At 35.8% G+C, this 26,867-nt stretch overlaps 3 protein-coding genes across 3 annotated transcripts; 1 reads left to right on the plus strand and 2 right to left on the minus strand.

Annotated features, from left to right (window-relative positions):
- Positions 1-1,553: 1,553 nt before the first annotated feature.
- Positions 1,554-6,789, minus strand: LOC109186407. Its single transcript, XM_019336369.1, has 4 exons — positions 6,177-6,789; positions 5,812-5,927; positions 3,113-3,356; positions 1,554-3,019 (listed from the first exon to the last, which is right to left on the minus strand). Exons 1-4 carry the CDS (start codon positions 6,531-6,533, stop codon positions 1,694-1,696), a joined length of 2,043 nt encoding a protein of 680 aa, XP_019191914.1. The 5' UTR covers positions 6,534-6,789; the 3' UTR covers positions 1,554-1,693.
- A 1,672-nt stretch (positions 6,790-8,461) lies between these two features.
- On the minus strand, positions 8,462-11,518 carry LOC109186410 (probable signal peptidase complex subunit 2). The gene is made up of 5 exons (XM_019336371.1): positions 11,336-11,518; positions 11,068-11,219; positions 10,729-10,810; positions 8,891-9,033; positions 8,462-8,746 (listed from the first exon to the last, which is right to left on the minus strand). The coding sequence occupies exons 1-5, from the start codon at positions 11,441-11,443 to the stop codon at positions 8,650-8,652; spliced, it is 582 nt and encodes a 193-aa protein (XP_019191916.1). The 5' UTR covers positions 11,444-11,518; the 3' UTR covers positions 8,462-8,649.
- A 3,633-nt stretch (positions 11,519-15,151) lies between these two features.
- On the plus strand, positions 15,152-16,096 carry LOC109186260 (protein SRC2 homolog). Its single transcript, XM_019336186.1, has one exon. It carries the CDS (start codon positions 15,152-15,154, stop codon positions 16,094-16,096), a length of 945 nt encoding a protein of 314 aa, XP_019191731.1.
- Positions 16,097-26,867: the final 10,771 nt, after the last annotated feature.

The raw sequence follows: 26,867 nt of genomic DNA on the forward strand, positions 1-26,867 counted from the left end.
GAATGAGCTGAGAAATTGTTTTGGATAAGTTTATATTAGGGCGGCGGATCGGTGAGAGAATCCCCTGAAGGCCGAAACAGACGACAAGAATTGAAGAGTTCAAAACTGTAATGATTCCATCTCCCAACCTACACACATCACCACATGCCATGCGCCCTACAAATTTGTCAAACAACAACACAAAATATAATACTCCGTAATATATAATATATAATATACAATAATATAATAAAACAGATATTCTGAACCGGAACTATGTTCACAATGTTTTTGTAAACACAGGCGTCCGAGGCCATCAAGGTGAATGCATTTAATTTGTGAGTTTCGGTATAAGTTTTTAGGAGAAGTTAGAGAGTAAGGTTTGAGTTTCGATATCGGTAGTACGATGATGATATTTAAAGTGGATAGATTCTTTGTGCGTATCAATATTTGGTAATGTATTTTGAGTCATTAAATTATAGTGATTTGTATTTTTTATTTTTTTCAAGGGTTCATAGGGTTGGGATTCAATCTTTTAGGAGAAAGTATAAGGTTGGAATTATAACGAGTTTGGTTGTGGAGTTATGAGCTATATTTCACATATAGCTTAGCTTGGGTTTATATTTTAATTTGCTGAGTCAGGATGTTAACAGCATTTATACTAGTATTAGTTTTTTGGTGATTTTTGTCAAGAAAACTATAGTAAAGAGTAATTGGAAAGTGCTAAATAATAAAATTGGTCAACTTTATCATGATTAAGAATTTTTTCTTGATATCATTTTGAGTATATGATACTTATGCAGACTATAATGCAACCCGAACTATGATCTATGGTATAATGATGGGTGAACGCGTTACTCTGGATTTTATTTATTTTATTTTTAATTTCTTTTTTCAGAATCTATTTTGCTTCTTTTCTTTTTTCCTCTCCTTCTCATTTTCTTTTCTCTACTCAATCTAAAATTTTGTGCAAAAACTAATGTTAATTGAGAATGCTCATAGAGATTGATATTTGTTGGCGCGGAGCAGGAGGTAACGCGACAGTGATTAAAGAAGAGGTTGGGTCCCAATAAAAACTACTCGTCGTCCGTCCTAATGAAGAGTCTCAATATCTGGATGGATACAGCTTTGTCGTTTTGTTGGTAGTTGTTTGCTGCTTTCATATAAGAGACCACTTGCCAACATTTATTATTCTAGATTTCTAGAGAAACACAACAAAGAAAAACTTTCACTAATTCAATTTTTTTTTGGGTATACCAGAGTTGAACACAATGAATAATTCCCTCGCAGAATTACAAGCACCTCTTTTAAGTGGAACAGCTGGACTGAAAATTTAAAACTGCTCCATTCCAAAAACTAAGGATCAAACTCTTGACCTTTAGTTTAAGGATAGATGAGTCCATTCCACACATCTACACCCTCCAAGTTTTAGCTTTCACTAATTCATTGTTCTAGAGAAAGGTACACCCATTATGTGGGTTAGATTTTCTGTGGATCCGATGATAGTGCTATAGAGTGGAGAGTACTGATTTTACCGTGATGAAAAAAAAAATCCCAAAAAACCACTGCTATGATTTCCCTATTGAATTTGTTGGCTGGCAACAAGAATATATGTAGTAATAAAAGCAGAAAATAATTGCTTATGGTTGAGAGAGTCGACTGTACAGTTCTAACAAAAAGCTTTGAATCTACAAAGTACTAGAAAGACAACAAATCATGCGCTGCTCTTTCCATCTCCTGAATGTGAAAAACCATCATCGCCAAACATAGTGCCATCTGAGTTAGATGGCATTTCTGTCGCCTCAACAAAATGCTTTTCTCCAATGTCCCTTTTGCTGATTTTGGCTACGGATACTGTGGTAACATCTATGTCTATGGTTCCACTGTAGAGGCCCCTGCTTCCACCACCTAACACGCTCAGCTTCTCTTCACTGCTAGGCAGAAAAGATGGCAGAACACTCATCAATGGTGCATTGGGTTGATTGGAGCTATTCATGAGCATACGAAGCGTCTCTCTGGCACTCTTTTCTACCACAGACTCGGCCTCGGGAATTAATGGGCTCACAAGATTTGGGTGCAATGGGGGAATGCCAGTTGACATACCTGGGCCTGCACTCACCAAGTAGCCTTGCCCTGAAGAACAAACATCAATAAATGGAATGTGGACTATAGGATCGCAAATTAAAGGAGTGAAGGTTGGTATCTGCTGCGAGACTGGCAAAGTTAATGGCAACCTGACCAATGGATCAGGTAGAAGAGGTGGCAAATCTAAAGGGGAAACATCAGCCAAATTAAAAGGTTGCTTGGGCGCCAAAAGCACTGATGGCTTTGCTGTTGATAAAGAAGAAAATGGCGGTAGAGAAAGAGCTTCAGTAGATACATTTGGAAGCTGTGGAGTTCCCATTGAGTATTGCAAAGCTGACACAGGAGGACACCAACAATAGTAAGGAGATAAAAGAGTAGAATCCAAAGAAGGAACAACGGGTGCTGGGCCAAGAAAGGGAGCATCAGCAGCAAGCGACTCCAAAACATTTGTTGGCCGTAACAACTTAAGTACAGTTTCTTCTGAAGGTTTGTCATTTAAGCATGTTGAAGTAGATGGATTTTTCATACTCAGTGACCGAACAATGCAACCATCATCAACAGAAGAAGCAGCACTATCCCCACGCCTCCTGAGCTTGTCTCTAGCAACATTCCTCAATGAGGATGAGTTCTTTAGCAAGCTCTCCTTGAAGGAACTGGACCTGGGACTCAGGCCACCCTGATGGAATTGACTTGTCTTTGAACCTTGACTGCTGTAATGACGAGACCGAATGGACTTCTGAGAAGATGCTGAAGGTTGTGCACTTGGACCAGATGTGGAAGAATCAACAGAGGAATCAAACGGGGGGGTTGTTGACAGCATTGAATTTGTGTGACCATTGGTAAGAGTTGACCCAACAAGATGAGCACGAAGATGAATCGCAAAACACTTTAGCCGTGATTCACGGATTCCTGTTAGCTCACCAAGAGATGGTTTCGTTTTGAGTATATCCTTCATCTACATCAATTGAAACAAAGAACACATTAACAATAACCATCTGTATTAGATTATTATAAGAAAATGGGTTTGAAGAATGGCTAAAAAATATACCTTTCTTAACATCTCATCTCCAAGAAGCTTAGACTTCTCTGAGCACCAGAAATAAAAAATTTCACCATCTGGGATTTTAATCAGAAAAGAACGTCCAGACTGGTCTGCTGAAATTCCTTCAATTTCAACAGTGGAACAGTCCAATATGCTACAGAGTGTTGCCAGCCTATCTGTTCTACCATCATCCCCAATAAATGAGATGCGCAGGTCAGAAGCCGGCAAAAGAGAGAGACTTAAGCTTCCCCTATAGCAAAAGCAAGTCACAAGTACAACAATTAGACGCATTAACGGATGGAGAAATAAAAATTAAAAAAAAAAAAAAAAAAGGGGGGGGGGGGGGGCTAATTAGTTAATAAAGAGACATTGCAGAAGTATCTGTTGCCTCGATAAACTAGGTACAAACTGCAATGTTTTTGACAATGGTCTAAGACAAACATTACAAGAATATTTGTACTATACTCCACTATAAATTTTACCATATTCAATCATCTTCATATAGAAAAAAGAAAGGAATGTTGGGGAAAAATCAACTTAAACTCTGTCTAGGACAACCAAAAAATCTTTCATATTGACATCCAATTTTCACCCACACTCCCCACAACCATATTAGTTAAGTAGCAAGGATTACCCAATACAAGCAAACAATACATAAACAAATAAAACAACTAGAGATGTACCTATGAAACATATAGCACAAAACAAACTCAGGACAACTAACAAATTGTGCACTGTGTTCCAGTAACGAGTCAATTGACTATTAAATTGAAAACATCTCTATGTGGCATGAAAATATAAATATATAATCACAAAATCAGGGACAAACACAAGTAATTAGTGATGGTATTCTCCAATGACAATTAGATAGTATACAATTTTTGTTTAGACAAAAAAGAACAATGATGTGGATATACAAACAAAAATTAATAAGGATGTGAAAGGAATCATAGCAAAAATTTAAATTAAAAAAAAAACACACACACACACACACAACAACAACAACAATAAAATGAGTATATATTACTCAGAAATCTAGAAGTAAGAATTGGAGACAATATTATACATTTTGATAAGGCCCACACAGCATAAACAGACTAGATAACACGGGAGCATGAAACTACCTTTATTTCTTCTTATTCAGAGATCAAAATAGTATACGCCCATATTACCTACAAGTCAAAAGATATATGTATTCATTTGGAAGGATGAACATTGTCATTATTCATAAACACATCATCCTGCAATTCCTGTTTACATTTTATTAAGCTCTAATGGTATATAAATACATCTACTTAGGGTTGAAGTTGAAACTATCAGACAAGTATGAAATTAGTTGATACAACAATAGAAAGCATACAACTAAAAAAATGGGAAGGAAATCAAAATAACTGATAATTACCAAGAAACCAAGTCATTCTCATGCAAAACACAAACAGCATAGAGAGGCCTTATTATATATTTCAAAGAAGTGAATATAAAGAGGAAGTCATTACAATGAAGGTAATGAATACAAAGAAAAGTAAAGAAAGAAAAACAGAAGTAATATTATTCTAACTGAATAAGTGAAATCACATAAATATCAGCAAAGAAATACAACTCAAGATAACAGTTCACAAATAAAATAATATGAATACTAACAAATGTAGAGTAAACACAATCAACTTTACCACCTCTCTAACAAGCAAAAACAGTACACATAAGACCAACCTCTATGGTATCTTGACTGTCAATATGCACCTCCTAGCTATGAACAGTGTCACATTTCAAGACGCAGAGGTCTAAGATAGAATCCAGCATGCAGTATCGATCATGAGATGGTTAAGATACGTCTGCAATTCATGTACAATATACTTAAAAATGAACCCTAAACAAGTTTAGGGGTCACAAAATATCTAATGAATCCTATTGCTATTTGCAATTGAGAATGCCCAAGTATTATCAAAGAATAATTCAACCAATAGCAAAGCAATTTCCTTTCAAATAATACAACAAAAATGGGGAATATAAGGCAAAAATAGAGGAGTACAGTAATACACCCAAAATATTACAAAGAAAAGGAGGTTGGGTTTAAGAAGGCCGCAATCTCAAGAGGCAAGCACAGACACAAAACATGCACTAGATCAGGAAAAGCACAATAAACTGCCTTTTACTGGAAGATAAAATAATGCACAAAGCAAAACTGCTGCCACTAAAGAGCTAAAATATTTTTGTTTAAATTGCATACATTAGTCTAATAGGTGTTTTCTTAACCCCTCTTCCCAACTCCACCATCCCAACAAATAACACACAATACAAATGGTTTTCTAGATAGCCTTTCTATTCTTAAGGTTAGTACCATTAACAGAGACCACTCGAAGAACAGAGATTCATATAAAAGCTACAAGTCTAACAAATACTATTACATGGTGAAAATCTTGAGGGCTCGGGGTTTCTTCACACTACAATTAATTATATCTGTTATATAATACTCACACATTTCGAATAACTTTAGCACCAGATTTATAAGTACCAAATCATGTTAGTGACTGTTCAACACTTAGACAGATGGAGTATATTAAGAATTGGGAACAAGCTATTAAGAATTGACAATTTCCATAACAAGAAACAAACAGAACTATTACAAATTGAGATGAAAGCAAAATTTCAATTCAAACTGCCAGTAGAGCATGTCATACGGTATGGATGAGGACAATTACAACTACCTTATAGGAGTTGGGCACAATTGTGTTCCTTGCTTCTTGATCTTTCCAACACGCACTGAAACCAGAGGAATGCACAAGCATCTGGCCAGGATACCAACCTCTGCCGGATCAAAGTGCTGCTTCATACAAAAAAACAAAGATGTTAATACAATCAATACACCAAAAATAATAGATTAGCATTCAACACGTTACATTACTTGCAAATACTTAGAACTGTACTAAGATCTATAAAATACAACCAGGCAGCTTAGAATTGGCATCAAATGAAGTGAAATTCCACAGAAAAGCAACAATCAATTAGAACCTAAGCCATAGAGTAATTTAGCTGGTGAGAATCTTCAAAAACTACAGATCCGAACACGTACCTGACTGAGATAAGCGAGTAAGCAATCCTCCGCGGCACCGGTGGAGACATTCATCTTCAACAAAGGCTTCAGCCTCTCATCGGCTCGACACGCGCCCATCACCTGCATATCCAGAGCCTGAAGCCACTGAAAAACACTGCCTTCTCGATCGCTCCGTTGAAGCAATAGATCTCCATCGCCGTCCTCCACCAGGATCTCCGTCAACCTCTCCACAAGCCCCGAGCTCCCTCGGCTAACTCCACCTTCCGTCGCAGTACCGCCCGTCTCGGTCCCTTCAATTGCGTGACCACCGATAGAATCCTCAACACCATCCATCTCCCGATCGTTCAACGATTGTTTCTTCTCACCATTAACCATTTTAATTCTCAGATTAGAATATTAGATTAATTATGTTCAAATCCCCGACCCGCCCCGCTACCAACAAATTGCAATCGAGATCGTTGCAACGCTCAATCCGATACTCTAATTCAATTCCGATCGTAACAAAACTTTGGATCTCGGCCTCTCGGAGATAGAAGAGTCAAATTCGGAGAGGGATAAAATGATAAATCTCGCGATAACAAAAAGCAGCTCGAATGGAAGATGAGGGGCGTCGAAAGCGTTAAATAGCATAATAGGTAGGGAGGGCAGGCTCATCCGGACTTAAAACCCGAAACTCAGTTTTGGTTTAAAGTCGGTTTGGAGTCCGAAATATCATCAATCATGGATGCGACGTACACGTCAGACTTATGTATGAGTGGGTCCCTGGGATTTCTCGTGGGTCCATTGTGGGACCACGAGGGGGTGTTGGAATAGTGTGCCACGTCACGGATCTGCTTCCGCATTGGACAGACGGCAAAACGTACGATAAAAATGTATCCTTAATTAAAATATCAGCATAGGGAAAATTGGGACCTCAATTGACTAATTTATGAGGTGGCATTTTTTGATAAAAAATTCATAAATCATACTCCGTATGAGATATTTTTGAATAGTAAACTTTCTTGTCATTCAACATACTACTATAACATACCTACATATAATATAATATAATATATAATATATAGAAAATGGTCAAATAGATCCATAAGTTTTATACTAAAAAATTAATTAAATCCTTAAATTTTAAAAATGTAACTGTGCAAGTAAGCACTTAAACTTATTAAAATATAAGTCAAATAAGTTAAATGTATCGATAACCAACAGGTTACAAGTGAAATTATATTGTTGATTGCCGTTTGTTGCTGTTGATTACTATTCGCCTTCTTCCGATCAATAAAAAATGCTAGTGGCTGGAGAGTCATCAGATTTTTCACGGGAACGATACTAACCGGCTATAACATGTTCATAACTGATTGGTAGGCTTAGATGCACAAAAATAACATGTTGATAGGCCTAATTTTTTTCCTGTAATATAATATAATTAGTTTTGATGTGTATGTCTTGCAAACATTAATATAGTTATTTTTTATACGTGGTTCTAATAATAAAAAATATTATCTGACATTCTTTAATTCACAGAAATATGAAACTTTTGAGAGTAATATAAGATTCTCAATAATGATTTTATACTTTATTTTCTTAATCTCATTTTATCAAACTCATAAACAACATGAGATTGTCAAGAATGATTTTGTACTTTATTTTTTATACCTCATTTTACTAAATTTTTAAATAATAGAAACGGATGGTGACCATAAATAGAAAAATACTCTATATCACAGAGCATGTTTGCCGTTTTTTTTTTTCCTTCAAATTGCTCATTAGGCTTAATATGTCCCTTCAAGATCTGCTGCTAGTAAAATTAGTAGATTTATTTTAAGTTAGTTAATCAATTGAACTGTATCATTTATGTTGCAAGTATTTGTACAACATTACGCGTTTAGGATACGTGACAGCGGAGAGTGGATGTGACTAACTGTAAAGCTTAACAAAAGTGGACGTTGGGCACCCACCACGCCCATCATCATAAATTGACTCCTCAATAATGCAAGGGAGGAAAGGGACGGCCGGCTTAACTGCAACTAGAAAATAGTATATGCAATATGCAACACTCCTTTAATTGAATATGCCCTTGCTCGCATGTATTTGCATTAAAAAAGAAAAGAAAAAATCTTATGGACCAAAATAACCTGGAGGTGATGATAAATATGGGGTGTGTACAGGGTGGAGTCAATAGTCAATAAATTTGTAATCATTCACTTAAATATGAAGGGAAAGGAAAGGGACAGGAGAGGAAAAATAAATGGGCCTATGAGCTGCAATAATTTTCTAAAAGTGGTATTGAGTATCAATTGAGACTGGGCTTTTGTTGGTTAGATATAGAAAACCATGATTAAGGTTGTAAATATTCTGTCAATTTGTTTCAATACTAATTCTGATTATACCAGGTTCATAAGCCATTGAAGCAAGAAACAAATTCATTATCAGTGTAGCAGAACACTGTTGGCTGCTAGTACTCTATCAGATCCTTTCTTAAGATCCCATTACTCATTTACTTGCCTTTTTTATTTTCTTTAGCATAATCGCTAATGAGCGCTTCGACATCTTTCCAAAAGAGCCCCTCTGCGAGAACTCCATCCTTCGTAAACCTGCAAAAATAATTGCAGATATTATATACCCAGAATACTTTACCCATTTTATGGATCAGGATCAACTATATTCTGCTTTCCCTTTCCGTGTGTATGTGCCCCTGAGAGGGAGGGGGAGGGGGACAAAGAAAGAGAGAGAGAGACCATTGTGTGACAGTCTTGGTAAACTCCACCGGTGGCTTTGCAGAGATTGACTGGGGATCTGCACTTGCTATCATGAGAGTGTACATATCTGAGAATCTAGGCAACTTTGAAGAGACGACTAAGCCAGTGCTGCTAAAAGATCCCTGTGGGAGGAATAAAACGTATTAGGGTCCATCACATTAATAGAGACTTCATTATCCATGTACTTCTATCATAGCATCATCTCAGCACGACCAGCCCATGCACTTTAAAGGAGCACAGAAAATTGTCATCTAACGAGAAGTAACAACATGACACAAAATTAAACTCTAAGAACCTTAAAAAGTCAATATGATATTGTTTGAAGTAATATAGCACCAGTTATTAAGCCTCTAGCCGCTGAAAAACAAGAGGTTCTAAAGGAAACTAATGCAGCTAATGCCCCTGATGTGTACGAGAGACATTTTCATTCAGGGGGTGTTTGGTTGGATGTAATTTGGGTGTAATTGAATTACAATTCTTTGAAAGTTCCAATTACGCTGTTTGGTTGGAGGGAATTGCAATTCCACCGAATTGCAATTCCCTCCAAATGTTGAATTGTAATTCATACCTCCCCCCCTATGAATTGCAATTCGGTGTTTTGATGGAAAAGAAAAAATGTAGTGTGAAGACCATTTTACCCTCCAATATTATTTTGTCTTATTAGCTTTACTTCCTTCTTTCCTTGTTTCTTCTTCCCCATTCATCATTCTTTCCTTTCTTTTTTCTTTTCCATTCCCCATTCTTTTTTCTTTCCTTTTTGTTTTCCTTTCGTCCTCTTCCTTATTCTTTCCCCTTTCTTTTTTCTTTCCTTTCGTCATCTTCCTTATTCTTTCACCTTTCTACTTATTATTATTATTATTATTATTATTATTATTACACAAGGGCATTTCAGTCATTGTATCACTTATTCCCTTTCAATTCCATGTTTTATTCCTGCATACCAAACACTTTAATTTGAATTCCTACTTTATTCCCACCTGCATACCAAACAGTGTAATTTGAATTCCTACTTTATTCACACCTTATTCTTTTCCCACCGAATTACAATTCCTTTCCACCCTAATTCATTCCTTCCAACCAAACACCCCGTCAAGGAAAAAACCTCTGACCTTTGGAATCAGGTTCTACCAAAGAAACTACTTATCATATACAGAGCATTAACTTTTTTTAATGAAAAATATTTATAAAATATTAATTGGAAATACATTGTTAAGCAATGTCCCATTATTCATACCTTTTAAAAGTTCATTCTTCCTAACTTCTTAACTCAGAGTGTGTGTGAGAGAAGAATTCATGGTTTTGTAAAGAGAAAATTGGTTAAACACATAGTTCATTATCCTGCTTTGTCAAAGTCATTCATGAGGTAGTAATACAAATCAGACTCTGCCTCAGTTACAGTTTGCTTTAATAAGAGTGCATATATGTCATCGACCCTCTTTTTTTTTTTTTTTTAACATCATTTTGGCCTGCTAATATAACAAAACTAAGAGTAGAAATCTTTACTCAAAGACATGAACGATCATTAAGCATATCTAAAAATATTTATGCTGTCAACTTTCTTAAGGTGCAGTACTCTATAATGAATTTCCAGGAACCAATTATGCATCCATGCATATGCAAAAGGGACAAGAGACTGATTCAAATATCCATGCAACAACTCTACTCCAACTTAACATTTACTCCTCTAAGCAAGACAAATAACATAGCACCATAGGCACATGATAATAACATGAATCTATACATATTGATACAAAGCACAAAACAACATTTTATCATTAGTCATGCAAATATATCACTTGAAAGGCATAGTGACTTACAGCTGGTGGATAAGTGAACAAAATGGCATTCTTTTCCTTTGTGTAAGGAATCAGCAGCAGAAGTGCACTCACTATAATATACTTGCCATAGTCAAGATCAAACAGGCACAGCCAAATCAGAAATTGTATTCAGAAATAAAGGGAAGAGAACGAAAAGCCGAAAACCAGTTTTCTCACTTCATTTCAGATTTCTCAGTATAGTGTAAATGAACAGAGGCAATTAGATTTAAAAGTTTCACAGCTTATGATGCTATATTTTCTTGTCTACGTAAAAGATCACGAAACAACCACAAAATGAAGGTCGAATCCAATTCACAGAACAAATTAAGAAAAGGATATAACGAAATGCAGACGATAAGAATATTCCTGTTCTCGGGAAATTTCTTATTGTAGAACTGAGCAAAGAGAGCGATCGCGATGACGACGGTCCCAAGCAACAATCTAATGTTACTCATCGCGAAATCTTCAGCGTAACCCCTGCTTGTGACGATCTAAAACGTACAAACAACAAACATCAATCTGAATCACTCTTTATCGCTTCGAATTCGGTTAAACACTCAATTCTAGCAAATTCGATTCATTTCAGAGGCGAGAAATGTAATTTTACCTCAGAAACTGACTCATCCAGGAGGTGCTTGATAGAGTGTTGATCCAGCAGATTGGTCTTTTTGACTTTCTTGCCCTTAGACCCTGCATCCCCATTCTTCTCCTGCATTTTTCTAGGGTTTGTCCGGAGAACGCTTTGCGCAGTGCAATGTGTACTCACTGTAACAGTACGCCCGAAGAAGAAAGAAGTTACGACTTCTGAATGGGCCAGAGATTTCCCGCAAACATGGCCTTGGGCTGATAAATCACGCTGGATGCCCATTCGGTTAATCCACATGCATCGGGTTTATCCAATAAGGGCAATTTATATCGTGCACTACGGCGCACATATCAATGTGCGTTCAGGCACAAAACGTGCACATTTCATGTTGACGTCATTTCGTTCATATAAACAGATCAAATTTTATTATGTGTATTCAATTAAAATTTTATGTGTATTGTGTTATGAGTTTATGTGTATTCAGTTAAGAGTTTATGTGTATTATGTTAACCAAACCGATTATGTGTATTCAGTTAAAAGTTTATGTATATTGTGTTATGAGTTTACGTGTATTATGTATTATGTTAGATTATGGGTATTCTGTTATGAGTTTATGTACATTCGAAACAGATGATTTTTTTTTAACAACTTAACAAAACGACGTCGTTTTAGGAGGCGCGGGGTGCACAGTGCTATGTGCACCCTGGTGCACGGTATAACGATTGTCTGATAAGTTGATTTTACGTGTTCAGATTTAATTAATCAGATATAATGTAAGTAAATTACGTTTTTAACATTGGTGTACCCACTGTTGCAAAAATCGCGCCTAAGCGGTAGGTGCCCTAGGCGATCCCAGGCGCCTAGCGATTTTTTCAACATTGAGTGTACCTAATAAAAACGTCTTTCACGTTGGTACATTTAATGATAACGTTTTGTATAATTAATGATAACTTTAGGTGCACTTAATATTGATGTCCAATGTACATTAATTTGTTACACTATTAATTACATTTTACTTGTACTTAAAGTGCAATGTATGAAACTATTACTTGCGCTTCAAAATTCATTTACAAATATGTCAACACATTTTTTTAATAGTGTTTCTGATCCGTTAGCAAAAAATGAAACTCATATATTGAATAACAATATCAAGCATCACCTTTATAAAGCTTTAGATTTGCAACAATGGCGTAAAAAAGAGAAGAAAAGAAAAACATATGTCCTGAAGCTTGGAGATGTAACAATGGCACACTGAAGAAGTCATGAAGCCAATCAAATGTTTGTTTTTTTTTTTTTTTGTTTTTATATATTTGTTTAAAAAGTGTTGGTGCGGTTGGTTTGTCGTAACGGTGACCGTTTTTTTCATTAAAACGAACGACATCGTTTTGAACTATGATTCACATAGATGAACCATATAATGATTGTAGAATTATGTTTTTTTTTTTTTTTTTGAAAAGAGCCTGCGCGGCATTCATCGGAAATATGCTGAAATAGAGTGTGGCAGACCACTGTCCGAGTACATAGGTGCTGAATAATTAAAGGCCGAAATGGCTAAAATATGTGCTAAACAATTATCTGATCTATGAACATAATTAACTGAAACATAATCAAAGGAAACCATCCGGTTTCTGCAGGTGTCAATGGCATAGCCGAGGTACGAAAGTGGTGTATCCTTCGGATGTGATAGGTACTGTTGTAGTGACAAACAATCCGTTAGTATGTCTACCGATCTCTCTCCATGATTCCATAGCCAGGATAATACTTCTTTACATGCAATTGCTTCTGCCATAAGCGGGGAAAAACAGTCTATCAATAGCACATGTAGAGCTGTAATATACGATCCCTGTTCGTCTAGGAAAATTGCTCCACCAGCAGCCTTAAGGCTGCATCAAAGTAACATCTCTTCCCTACGGAGGCAGCCGCAAGGGCTGTGGGCAGGACGGCAGCAGGCTCCAATGCCGCACCTTGGTAGAATTATGTTTATTCGACTCAAACACAAATACAGAGCACAAATTACTAGATATGATTATTTATTTTAAGATATTGTATTACTAAATATATTACTAAATATTATTTACTATAATAATGTTGATTTCTATATATATAAAAGCAAAAATTTGCGTGAGAACTCTCATAGAATATATAAATCGGTCGTATAATAATGTCTAAAAGAGAGTAATACACAATAGCAAATTCTACGCCTACTACAACTCCATCAAATTCGAGTGTCTTTTAAACTCTCCATCATTATCCCCACCCATATCAATACTCCGCTTCAGAGAGCAAAATGGGGATGCCTGTTTTGCGCGTCAGCATCGGCGGCGGAGAAGACATCGACGCGGCGACGAGGAACGCCGTGGTGGACCGGCTGTACAAGGTGGTCGCGTGGGTGGTCCGGGGACAGGAGTTCGTCACGCCGCTGGTCCAAGGGAAGCTGGACCCCATCTGGAACCGCCGCTTCCAAGTCTTGATCGATCCGGCGCTGCTGTCCACCGTGTTCCTGCACGTGGAGGTGATCAGAGCCAGCAGCGACGAGCCCGGGACGTCGCGGAACGCCGCCGTGGTCGGCAGGGCTCGCATTCCGCTGCCCAAGCTGCACGGGCCGCCGCCGTCGTTCCTCAGATATGGGCTCACGGCGGCCCACGGCTCCGAGGTTCGTGCCGCCGGCCATATCTATATTCTTATGGAGATTAGAGAGGCCACTCCACCGAAGAAGAGTCCAGTCCAGTCTCTTCTGCATTATTAAGTACTCTGATATACTTAATTGCTTATTATTATGCGACTAATTAATATTCGGTAAACTCTCTATTACTATTTATCGTTTAATCAGACTTTACATACAAAAATGTGTTTTGGATATTAACGGGTTGATCCGTTTTAAGTTTAACCCGAAAGTTAAATATTATTTATGATTTAAAAAAAAAAAAAACTCATGACTATCATTTATCTGTTTCAATCATACCACTCATACAATTCTTTACACAATATTAGATGTTATTTAATGTGTTTTAGATATTAACGGGGTAGTCCGTTTATGAATGGTAATAATGTAAATATCAAATTTGTTCTAAAGCGACTTTCTATTTATTTGTTGTTGAGATGAACATATTAAGTTCATAAGTTTAATACATTTGGTGATTTGGGTCATCATTAGTGAGAATGCGAAGTAATATTACTAACTTTAAATTTAATGTTTACTAAATGAATATTTAAGTATAGGACTAAATTTAGAATAAAATCAATAGTTAAGTTAATGGATCATTTATGGTCAAATTAAAAGTCAAAGATGAAAATTATTAAATGTCAATAGTTAATGAAATATTCATGGAATTAACTCTTAGGTTTATAACCCGTTAAGCTTATTATTAATTATGATTTTTAGATGTTATTTTATAATAGTTTTATGAATGTTATAGTATGTTATGAATAAAATGTTTTTTACTATTTTGTTAAATTTAATTGTAAATTTTAACATAAATATTTTATAGAGTTTTATTTACAATTTTTTTGGGTACGCATTTACAAATTTTATATGTACATGTATAATAGGTTTATAAACAAATTATTTCACCTATGTAGTTTTTCCATTGTGGTTGGTTTGTTGAGGGATGGGCTTAGGGCTTAGCCCAATGACCTTGTCCAATTAGTGGATCTGAAATGGGCCTAAAGCCCATGAACCGTAACTTTACCACGTGTATTGCGGAAATAATATCAGTGTGGGCCCCATCGTTTAGCTTTACCAAATTCCAGTAATCCATTTTCCATTTTCGCCATTTTTCTGCGTTTAAGAGTTTTCTCTGTAAATCTCATCTTTCTGTACCTCGGACGATAATCGCCATGGCAGCAGCGAGCTCTCTGCCGCCTTCGAAGCCGTACGATGTCGACTTCACAATCGTCTCCGCCAAGCATCTGAAGAACGTGAATTGGCGCCACGGGGATCTCAAGCCCTATGTGATCTTCTGGGTGGATCCCGATCGTCGTCTCGCTACCAAATCGGACGATCATGGATCGACCAAGCCGGTGTGGAACGAGCGGTTCGTGCTTCCTCTGGCGGTCCCGCCTCAGGAATCGCTGCTCACTCTCGAGATCTTCCACTCGAAGCCGTCGGAGACGCCCAAGCCGTTGGTCGGAACCCTAAGGTTGCCGCTCAAGGACGTGATGTGCTCGGATGATTCCACGAAGGTCAGAAGTTTCGAGCTCCTTCTACCCTCCGGTCGCCCCCAGGGTAAGATCCGACTCAAAATCTCTATCCAGGAACGCCCGAGCCCCCCTGATTTCCAAATTCCCCCTCCGTCCAGCTATTATTTCTCAACTGCGCCGCCGCCGCCCGCTTCCCGTGATTACCGAGGATACAATATCCCTCCGTACAACCCACACCAGCCCCCATCTCCCGCGCTGGTGCCGCCGCCTCATCCGACTCTATCACCTCCACCTCCTCCCCACTCGCATCCTTATCAATACGGCGGATACTCTGATCCATACTCTAGCTACTACCCCGGTTACTACGCTCAGCCTCCTTATCCGCCACGGCCGTTCCCTGACCGACAACCCAGCTTTGGCAGGCCGGGGCCTAGTGCGCCGGTGGATTATGCACCGTATGATAACAAGCGTAGTGGAAAGATGGGATTAGGAACTGGATTGGCAGTTGGAGCTGTGGCAGGAGCCCTAGGAGGGCTGGCATTGGAGGAGGGTTTGAAATATGAGGAAGAGAAGATTGCAGAGAGAGTTGAGCGTGACATTTCTGGAAGGGATAATTACAGTGACTACCATGTTGATTACTAGTATTCTTGCTGCCAAAAAGGTCTTACTGTATGGTATACCTCACTGGGTATGCTCTATGGTTTGTTTTATGGTTTGGCCATTTGCGTGAATATGTATATATAACTTGCTTGTCTTAACTCTTTTCGGCTTATATGATCATCTGGGTTGTTTAATGTGAGCTTATCAATCGCTCCTCCCCTTTTGGGAATAAATGTTCCATATACTCATTGCTCTTTCTGGTTTTGTTTTACTACTTAGACATTAGCTGCAGGACTACACGACGATAGACAGTTGTGTCATACTGGCATCTAGTATACACTTTGTTCACCTTATTTATGAATGATGAAATGGGTCAATGTTGATGAAATGAGTTGATGGTGCTTAGGTTTCTCTTTATGAAACGAGTTTGATTGAATAGCTTAAATGTAACTTCAACTTGGGGCTTGTGTAAATTCTCATGAGAATATATATGACATTGAATGCCTTAGAAGAACATCTTTTGATGTTACAAAGCATTTTATGCATCTGAGTTGGTTTCTACTAAGTGGGGATGAGTCTTTGGAGTTAACCAAACTGGGTTGTGTGTGCTTGGGATATCTTGAGCATATAGTGCCATTGTTCTAAAATAGGTCCTGTCTAGAAGTTCCCCTTTTGGTTCTTTTGAGTAATACTTTGTCCTGTAGTCTAATTATCTGGTCATATCTTTGTTTTCTTACTAGAAGATGCATGCCTCTCTTAAAATGTTTGCGGTTTGCAAGGTCAATCCTGTATTTAAAGAAGTTTGTGCTCTTCAGTGTCCTTACCCCATGAAAATGCAAAATCTCTCTTCACTTTCCCGTGGCTGCAGTATATGATCTGTGTTGACATTCTATAAATTATTAAATCTCAACTGATGTCTGAAGAACATCCATATTCTATTTTCCCTGTGTGTTAAATATAGATTTTATCATGGCACCTCTTAACTTGCAGAGTCTGTTGCTAGGTCCATTCTCTTGATTTAGAATGTGGAGCTTTTGAATGTAAGTTGTGGACTTGTGGTTTCTCTTAAAGTAAGCTTCAGGTTCATCAACTCTGAGCAACCTTTGAATTGGATTAATCTAGGTATTGAACTATTGACAGAGGCGCAATTAAATTAGTCATATCCCACAGGATGCAGACACTAGTGTACTATACACTTGGACTTAGTCTCATCCTCAAAATGCAGGATGTTGATACTGGTTTACTATACACTTGAAATTAGTCTCATCCTCAAGATGTGGGATGTTGATCCTAGTGTACTATACACTTGAGAATAGTCTCATCCTCAAGATGTGATGAGATTACTAGTGCAGTATGCAAAGGTATAGTAAATCTTGGCAGTCACCATGTAAGAGTTTTGCCCTTTTGTGGGAGTGGCTCATTTTGGGCTAAGAGGTTGCTTAGTGATTTAACTCTTTCACCATCCCTGTAGGGCTTGGATGCGGGATTCAGGACCTAAAGGTGAGGGATTTCGCTCTTTGCATGCAGCGAAAGGTATGGTATAGTAAATCATTATGTTATGAGGCCTTACTACTACTTTTCTGTGAGAAGTTTTGGGCTCATTGTCAATTTGGACTATTTTATGCTTGTTGGGCTGAGTAGCCTTCCATCTTATTCTCACTTTTGTCCCAATACAAAAAGTGCAAAATGAGTCTGTCCAACCATATATTAATCTCTGAGAAAGATGTGACCTTTTTGCTAAAACATCATTCCACTTGGCCTCAGAAACCTTATCTCTTCCATGTTTATTGATTGTCATTTGTGATGATTCATGTACTGATAAACATCATTCCACCGCAGTATCACTATCACCCCAGTATAAATGAATTGAACCTGTCTAGTGTCTACTTTAAAGTAAACAACAAATATAGTGAAATGTTTTGAACTCCTCCATTGCACCTTGCCAGTGTTGTGACCATACATGCATGCATGCCTAAACTGCACATTCTTAGTTAGAGTGATTGAGCCATTCTTTCCTTTTGCGGTGTGTTGGTTTTAAATTTAACACATTAATAATGAACTTTTCTAGGATAAAGCCATGTTAGTAGAATGGAATTTAGCCCCTATGGTTGTAATGTGATAAGACTTTCACCAAAAAAAAAAAAAAAAGTGATAAGACCTATAGGGACATTAGGTTTGTATTTTGTTTTGGATCAGGGAAAGAAAACAAATTAAAACAAAGCTTACAAATGTCTACTGAAATACCAGTATACTTTTAAAGACTCTTTAAAACTCTGGATTGAATGCCGGTAGACTTTTAAAAAGTCTTTATACTTTAGATCGAATACCACTAAACTTTTAAAGTCATTAAAATTCTTTAAAAGTTTATAAAAGTCTTGATTGAATATACCCCCCTTATAAAACTTTTAAAGACTTTTAACGACTTTTAAAAGTTGAGTGATATTCGATCTAGACTTTTAAAGACTTTAAAATTAGTCCACCGGTATGCGCTTCGGACTTTTAAAGAGTTTTAAAGTATATCGATATTTGATTTAGACTTTTATAGAGTCAAGTCTACTGATATTCAAAAACTTGTTAACTTTTATAAACTATATATAAGATTTCTGTAGATTTTTCATTCACAAATATAAATAGTTGAAATCCAACCCTTCAACTCAAACTTTTCAACTTTCTCTACAAACTTTTTCTCTTTGTCTAAATCAGACAAACTTTTCATCTCTTCATGTCAAGTTTTACAATATGTTTAAAAACTTTCATAAATACTCATTTAACTTTTGATTTTCATCTTTTAATTTTCCTTGTAATCTGAGCAACTGCATCCTCCGGTGGCTTGCCATGCATAGCCATGGAGAAGAGACAGATTCACCGGAAAAGTCGCAACACTGAGCTTAACCGGAAATTGGCTGGAAAAATTTGAAACAAGATTAATCGGAAAATTCAAAGTTCTATTTTTCAATTTGTTTTAAGAGAGAAGGGAGAGAATTTTAGGTTTAGAGAGAGAAAGAAAGGGAAAAATGGCTTTAGGCTTTATTGGTTATATCATTTAGGTATAATACACCCTATTTTTGTGACAATCAATTTTTTTTTTTTCAATGCATTAATTTATTTATGATTTATAAAAATATATTTACATTATAAAAACTTTTGTAAGAAAATTACAAATAATGTATTAGTAGATGTTATGAAATGTTTGTAAAGATGTATTCCTTCAAAATTTCATTCCGTGAACTAAACATGCTGTTATAGACTCGTACAAAGATGATAAAAGTTTAGATTCTACTAAAATCTAAAAAGATTTTATATTTTAAAACTTTTTGAAAATTTATAAGTCATATACATTGTCTCATTCTCACCCCCATGGGTCAATAAAACCTTGTTTGGCTTTAACCAAATGTTAACCACCATACTTTAATTTTGATGATATCTACCTCTTATTTTATCTTGAATGTTATTAATTTGAGAGTTAATACCCAAAATGGTCCCTCGACTATGCCATAATTACCAATTTGGTCCTCAATTACCATTCTTACCCAATTAAGTCCTCAACTATGTAACTTTTACTCAATTAAGTCCTCAATTATACAATTCTTACCCAATTTAGTCCTCAACTATACAATTCTTACCCAATTTAGTCCTCTGTATTAATTTGACTGTTTGTTGACTGTCAAAATTCGGGATAAAATTATAATTTTACAAGATTTCTCATTCCTCTCCATTTAGCAGCGCCACACCATGCAGAAATACACTCCGATCAAATTTCGATCGTCAAAAAATCGTTGGAAATCAAATTCATGTCAAAAAATCGTTGAAAATCAAATTCATGGGCTATCCGATGCATAACCACTACTTCGATACTAACAGGTTTAGAATCCAACCGGAGCTTATTGCTACATGGTTTGGCGCTGCTAAATGAGGAGGAAGGAGAAAACTTATAAAATTACAACTTTTTATTTTCACTTTTGACAGTCAACAAACAGTCAAATTGACAAAGGACTAAATTGGGTAAAAATTGTATAGTTGAGGACTTAATTGGGTAAGAATGATAGTCGAGAACCAAATTAGTAATTACGACATAGTCGAGGGACTATTTTGGATATTAACTCTTAATTTGACTACTCGTAATACAAATAATTCAGTTTTCTATATATACACCGAATTGAAGGCCTACTGGTCCACTTGTATATAATACATATAATTCAACCTTCAATAATACACTGAACCAATGTTATTTTCACCACTCACCCCAACTCTAGATGAGAAGTTGACCGCCGGAAAATGGGTGAGAAACGGCCGTGAAGTTACTATACCGACGTCTCTTTCCGCCTCTAACGTAACAACCGTCCAATAAAACGGCGGTGAATCATTATATTGATCATTGATCAATCAAACCCGCAACGGCGCCGTATTTCCACCGTAAAACAACAAGCAGTCCACAATCAAGAAACACGACATTACGTTGTACACCATCGTACACACAAATTTCTAGAAAGCTGAAACTGTCAATTAAGCTAACCTGCTTGGTCGTACTGCGAACGACTGTTTGAAATGGTCCATTGTGGTTAAAGCCAATGCATGTCATAAGTACATGGTACCTGCCTGGTTTAATGTATGTCACAGGTACATGGTTGATACGTATCTGCTTGGTTATGACACTGAAACTAATTTTATTGTATTGTTATAGGTTGAACTTAGACATAAAAAATTGGTAGTCAATGGGAACATATTTCTTAAGATTGCACCCCAATTTGAAGAATTTAACATGCTCTTGTCCTGCAGGAGTCTTGGTAGAAGAGGTAAATTGCAGGATGTGTTTTAACGATTTATAAGTTCTTTAGAATTGATTAAGTATTCTGTGGTTGGCCGTGAATAGAGTCCTTAATATTTAGATTGGTCAACCAATCGATGAGCTATGTTTCAAAGGCATTGAAACATATTTCTTAATCATTACACTCAAGCCCAAAAGCTTCCACCTGCATGTCAGATCTTGAAGTCTTGGTGGATGAGGTAAATGGCAGAATGTATATCATTAACAGGTTTCCTAGAGTGCTCATATAAGAAAAAAAAAAATCTTAAAAAAATTGGTCACAGAAGGCACAAACATATTTCTTTAAAGATTCAACTCGAATTTTGAATGCCCCACTTGTCCTTACGTTGAAGTTTTAGATGAGAAAACAAGTCCTAGATGTGTCAAACTGTCTACAAATTTCTAAAGTGCTTACCCTACACTCTCTTTTGCTAGCAAATAGTGTCATTAAAATACTAGGTCAATTATGCTCCTGTTAAGGTAAATTTTGTTGTGTACTGTCAATCCGCAATGCGGGTTAAAGATGTGATTTGTTTATTGAGTAATGAGAAAGTCCCTTCTTTTGGGAAATAAATGCGCTTTATATAGATATATTTTGGGACACATGTTGTGGCTCCGGCATGGCTTACATGTGCAAGGTGATAGATCGCCGATGAGAGAGGTTACGCCTAGCGTTTAAAGATACTGAAAAGGTGAAGAGACATGATTTGACCATTATATTCCTTTGGTGTGGGTTGTGTGTTCAAATCATCTGTTAGGCGAGTTATTTAGTTTGTCAATAGCACAGTATTGAGTCATAGGTTAGATTACATCGAGAGATTGGGAAAGCATTCAGATTAGACCGGTGACGTCTGATTCTGATTGGCTGGGCTCGGCTAAGTTTAGTCATGCTCGTATAATCCCTATCAGCTCCTTACATTAAACCATATTTCTTAATCATTGCACTCAAATCATGAAAGCTCTCACCTGCCCTGTTTCGAAGCCTTGATGGATGAGGTAAATGGTGGAATGTGCATTGTTTTCTAAAATGTTCACCGTGCACCCTAAGACGGTTAACAAAACAGAACTTTAACTTCTTTTAAACTCGTCACTCATTTGAACTATACTTCGGATAAAGGCCGGGCACGAAAACATATTTGTTTTCCGGTATATATTGTCATTATTGGAGCAATGAATGAATGAATTAATACCTGATGTTTGTTCCGCCACGTAGTTCCGGCAGGTGGGGCATTTCTTCTGCGAGATAGGAGTGGGGAAGATGAAGGATTTCTGTCACCACCATTACTATACATCTGAAAGAAGATACACATTTACCCCACTTGGATCATAAATTCCTATGAACCACCCAAAGTAGATAGTTGAAGTACTTTCTAGCTTCTTCATCTTCTGCCTTCTTTGCTTTAATTTGTCTGCTTCTTCTCATCTTCCCCACATGCATATATCATATATTATTGCATATCTCTGACAAAAATTTAATTTGCCATTTTAAGTCACAGGGAATGAACAAGGTCACATTGTTTAAACTCTGGTGTGGTATTCATTTTTTGTGCTTTAATAAATTGAAAAGTAGATATATAAACATATAATACATTGTAATAGAGTCTGTATTACAAAATAAAAAAAAAAAATAGCGTTGCTAGACCATATAATACAATAATCCAAATTACTTTTAGCAGGATAGACCCTTGACCTAATTAATATCATATAAGATATGATACACCAGGCATAATATATACTTAGTGTTTATATGATCGTTTAATTTTCTGAAATCAAAATATTATATGCATGGAATATATATGTTATGTCAGCAGGTATAGATATATATGTTTGATTAGTTGGCTAATCAATTATAAAGGATTTACTAATCCGCAGCCATTAGATAATTGATGAACAGGATTAAGCTTAATGATATCCAAATTAATCATGTCAGTGTTTTGAACAACATCGTTCTGGTACCCGACACCACTCAGAGGTTTCGAGTCAAACGATAATTATACAGTCCGAGATGACAAAAATTGTTTGCTTTCGTTTATTGATGCAGATTTTATGTACGTGTTAAGATAAATATGACAACTAGTATGGGTTCGAGATGGTCCATTGTGTAATTGATTTAATTATTTTTCGGATTTCTACTGTTTGGATGTGTCTGGAAAACCAAGTCAAACGGAAATTATGTCTTGAAAAAATATGGCTATTTTGGAGGAAAATGACTTCCATCAAAATTTGGCGGAAGTCATTTTCCACATACCAAATTTTGGCGCAAATATCGTTTCAAATGGAAACCAGAGTTTAATTTTTAAAAAATAACATTATTTTTAATAAATATTTTTATATTCTAAATAAAATAATTAAAATGTTTAATTATACAGAAAATGAATCAAATACATCAAAGACAGTTTCCAAAATGCAACCAAGCACTGAAAATGAAACTATTTTGAAAATGACTCATTTTCCAGAAGTCATTTTCCTAGTTTGACAGTATGTCTACGTCTACCAAGGAGAAGCCGTTCTTTTATTATTGTAATGATCATGCATCCAAAGTTACAAACGTCGTATTTTTATATAACCTTAATTTATGACACATTTACAAAATTATCTTTATACCATTTTATTTCGCTAGTTGAGATTCTATTTGACTATTTACTCCACCAATAATTAAGTTAGTATAAAAAATTCTTGCAAGAACAATTTCTTGCCGTAGGGCATCACTACTCTTATTTCTCTGGAGGGGGAACTAACTACAAAACTTTGTATTGGGACATTATTGAAATGATGCAGGTCTTGTGCATGAAACCTATAAATTCTGCCATGTAGGCCATAGGTTAACTATGTTATCTTCATGGTACATGAATTATGTCTTTATCACCTAAATTAATGTTGTAATAGAGTAATATTAAATGGATAATAATATCTATTCATATAATCATTATTTTTCACATTTATTAACTTTTTTTTTCTATAATGTCAATAATAATATCGAGTATAACAATATTATCGAGTATATTTTTTGATCTCTTGAATCCACCGTAGCGTTAATATTCAGTTGGTTCTTTTTATATTTTATTAATATATTATTTTTTTTACGCTAGGTGGAAAATAATCATCAAATACAATAGTTTATTTCAAGCTGCATATATAGACTTTATTAGAAAAGAACAATAATAATTGTCGTCATTCGAGTACATTAGAAATCGAAACCATAGAAATGTCAAGACAAACAAATAATGTCAACCAGTCTAAGAAGGATGGCTGAGTGGGTGGAGGTTTTCGTACCAAAAAGTTATACACTGTTTCGATTAAGCCCATTCTAAAAAGTCTTTCTAGAGATTTATCCCGTACACAAGTTTAAGTAATACATGCGAATTTCCGTCTTTGACGACCCCACCTAGAGTTAGTACATCAAAAATCAAAACAATAGACACTTTTATACTATTTACTCGTTTGTCTTAAATTAGCTTAGTCAAAGAGTATGATTTATTCCTCATACCCACTCTTCACCAATCAACTTTCTGCCGTTGAACAAAAAGAGGGGTCCCTCCCCTCAATCCTTCCCCAAAAAAACATTAATCATTGCTTGCTTCAACTGTTGAGCGGCGTCTTGGAGGACCAAGTTCAATATCTTGTTATTAAAATGTGGCACTGAGTACTACATAAATATAAAAATATAAGTTGCATCTTTGTTACTAGCTATAACTTTTGGTGTAGTGATAAATTTAACGTTTGATTTCACAAGTGTAATTGAGACAACATCTAGCTATTGAAACGTGATGTCAACTGCTACGTAAGTATAAATACTTGATCTTAACCTGCTATATTCTCTAGTTTATTAATCTTGACCTTCTGCAAGTCCCGAAACTCTACTAAAAAAGTATCAATACCTCAAACTCATCTTCAACTAGTCCTCCTCTAATGTTATCAAACTAATCTTCAATTAGTACTCCAACTACACGAGCTTACTAATTTTGAGGAGTGGCGTCTAACTTGGATAGCACGAGAACAAAATAGAACGGCTGATGCACTCACAACTCGGACAAGGTGTATTCCTAAAAGCTTGTATGTTCTAGAAAATCACCTGGATCATATTCAAGGTCTATTAGATGATGACCTTAATGCCATCCCCGCTTAGCGTTCCTCTATAATATGATTTGTACTCTTATTTTAGGGGTCTCTCCCATCCTCCTTGATATAAAAAAAACTTATATTCAATTAGTCCTTCCCAAGTGACCTATCTTGGTTGCACTATTTTTGATTCAATAACTTTTAATCTCAATCCAACTCATCTTCTAAACCTTTAAACAATCCTTCCTTATTAATTCATATATTAATCCTTTCTTTTTTTTTTTAAAAAAAAAAAAAAAGTCCAGTTTAATTAAGAATTACGAGTAATTATTATATATTGAATATTTATCCATTAAAAAAAAAAAACCTATGTCGAGCTTTGAGGGGCAAACATTCTTTCAAAGTTTTATCTCTATGACCAGTTGAGCTACCCATGCGGGCCTTTGAGGGGTAAACATGGTATCATATTAGGATGTTATAGATTGTTTCACACACAAAAGTAATTGGAATCGCGAGTCGTAACATCCTTATAAACTACTACAAACATTATTTGAACGAGTAACTAGCAGCGTAACAATACTCATTGGATAATAATACTTTATATAAGTTTTGTTTATTGATGCCTATGATATTGTGGGACATAGCAAACCAAACTTTAATTTGTTTGAAGCTAGGTAGCAAAAATATATGATCATAAATCAAGTGTTGTTGTCTCCTACTACACATACCTTCCTTAAAACAACCGAACAATTCCACCAGCCAGGTGCTAAGTACATTGCAAGCATGAATTAAATTAATAAAGAACAATTTTGTAAAAACAATGTTAGTTAAGTTGATATCATCAACAATTTATTTCAATTTAAATAATGATAATTAAGTTCGATTATACTCTTTCTACTCATTGTTGAGCATATAATATATAAACATAAATGTGTAGTTTGTTTATCAACTTGGCCGTTTAGTGGGGACAATCCCAGCCAAGTTGGTCAAATAGTTGAGTGATCCTTTGAGAGTACTTAGCTAGGTTGGCTTACCTACCCGTGATCCTATGAATTTTCTTATAAATCAAAGCTTTGATTTTTAGTTGAGACAGAACATATCATTCAATTTGGTATGAAAGTCAACCCTATGCAAAATGTCTTATGTTCAAATCTCCATGCCACTCTATAAAAAGAGACTAACGTCTAGGTATTGCTTAGCTTGCAGCCTGTTAAAAAGTAAATTGGTCCGCACACATGAGGAAACATGTTGAGCACTTAAACTTTTAGTTGAGACGGAACACATCATCTAATTATTTTCATATTTTTTTAGGATGTGCTTTGTAAATTTTAGTATAACTCATTAATTTTAATTTTTAATCAAGTGGAAGATGACACACAAACAAACACTAACACCCTTCTAAAGGGAGAGATATTATTGAATCCGACTTAATTAATTGAGACAAATATCTTATTTTGTAGCTGTAAAATTATCACTTAAATGCTCAATAAAATTAGTTTTTGTGAAAAGCAGAAGAGAAAGAGGTATTAATGATATGTATTTTAATTTAATTAAAATTTAAATAAAACTATAATTTGGAAGTATTAACCTACTTTTAAATTTAAATGAAGGTGCATTTATTTACAAAAGACTTTGTTCCTTGACTTGGAAATTGCCGTATGGTATAATCTTATATGTCTATCACGAGATCAGATTAATTGGGTCTGTTCACTTGTTAATCTTGGTTATCTTTGGACTCTCATTTCTATTACTCTAACAATGACTCATCTCTACCAGACTATCGATTAGAAAAGCATTTCTACTTAATTAATCGAGACAAATCTTTTATTTTGTAACTGTAAAATTATCACTTAAATGCTCAATAAAATTAATTTTTGTGAAAAATAGAAGAGAATGAGGTATTAATGATATGTATTTTAATTTAATTAAAATTTTAAATAAAACTATAAA

This window comes from Ipomoea nil, unplaced genomic scaffold (genome assembly GCF_001879475.1).
Source record: "Ipomoea nil cultivar Tokyo-kokei standard unplaced genomic scaffold, Asagao_1.1 scaffold1407, whole genome shotgun sequence".
NCBI classification, from domain to species: Eukaryota; Viridiplantae; Streptophyta; class Magnoliopsida; order Solanales; family Convolvulaceae; genus Ipomoea; species Ipomoea nil.

What these genes read in the sequence shown, in the direction of transcription:
- LOC109186407 (XM_019336369.1), bottom strand. Translation starts at nt 6,533, where the DNA reads ATGGTTAATGGTGAGAAGAAACAATCGTTGAACGATCGGGAGATGGAT. An exon ending in TACTCGCTTATCTCAGTCAG is followed by an intron (nt 5,928 to 6,176) that starts GTACGTGTTCGG and finishes TGTATGAAGCAG; the next exon opens with CACTTTGATCCGGCAGAGGT. An exon ending in TTGTGCCCAACTCCTATAAG is followed by an intron (nt 3,357 to 5,811) that starts GTAGTTGTAATT and finishes CTTTTGCTATAG; the next exon opens with GGGAAGCTTAAGTCTCTCTC.
- LOC109186410 (XM_019336371.1), bottom strand. Translation starts at nt 11,443, where the DNA reads ATGCAGGAGAAGAATGGGGATGCAGGGTCTAAGGGCAAGAAAGTCAAA. An exon ending in CTTATCGTCTGCATTTCGTT is followed by an intron (nt 10,811 to 11,067) that starts ATATCCTTTTCT and finishes TGACTATGGCAA; the next exon opens with GTATATTATAGTGAGTGCAC. An exon ending in TGTTCACTTATCCACCAGCT is followed by an intron (nt 9,034 to 10,728) that starts GTAAGTCACTAT and finishes TTCCTCCCACAG; the next exon opens with GGATCTTTTAGCAGCACTGG.
- LOC109186260 (XM_019336186.1), top strand. Translation starts at nt 15,152, where the DNA reads ATGGCAGCAGCGAGCTCTCTGCCGCCTTCGAAGCCGTACGATGTCGAC.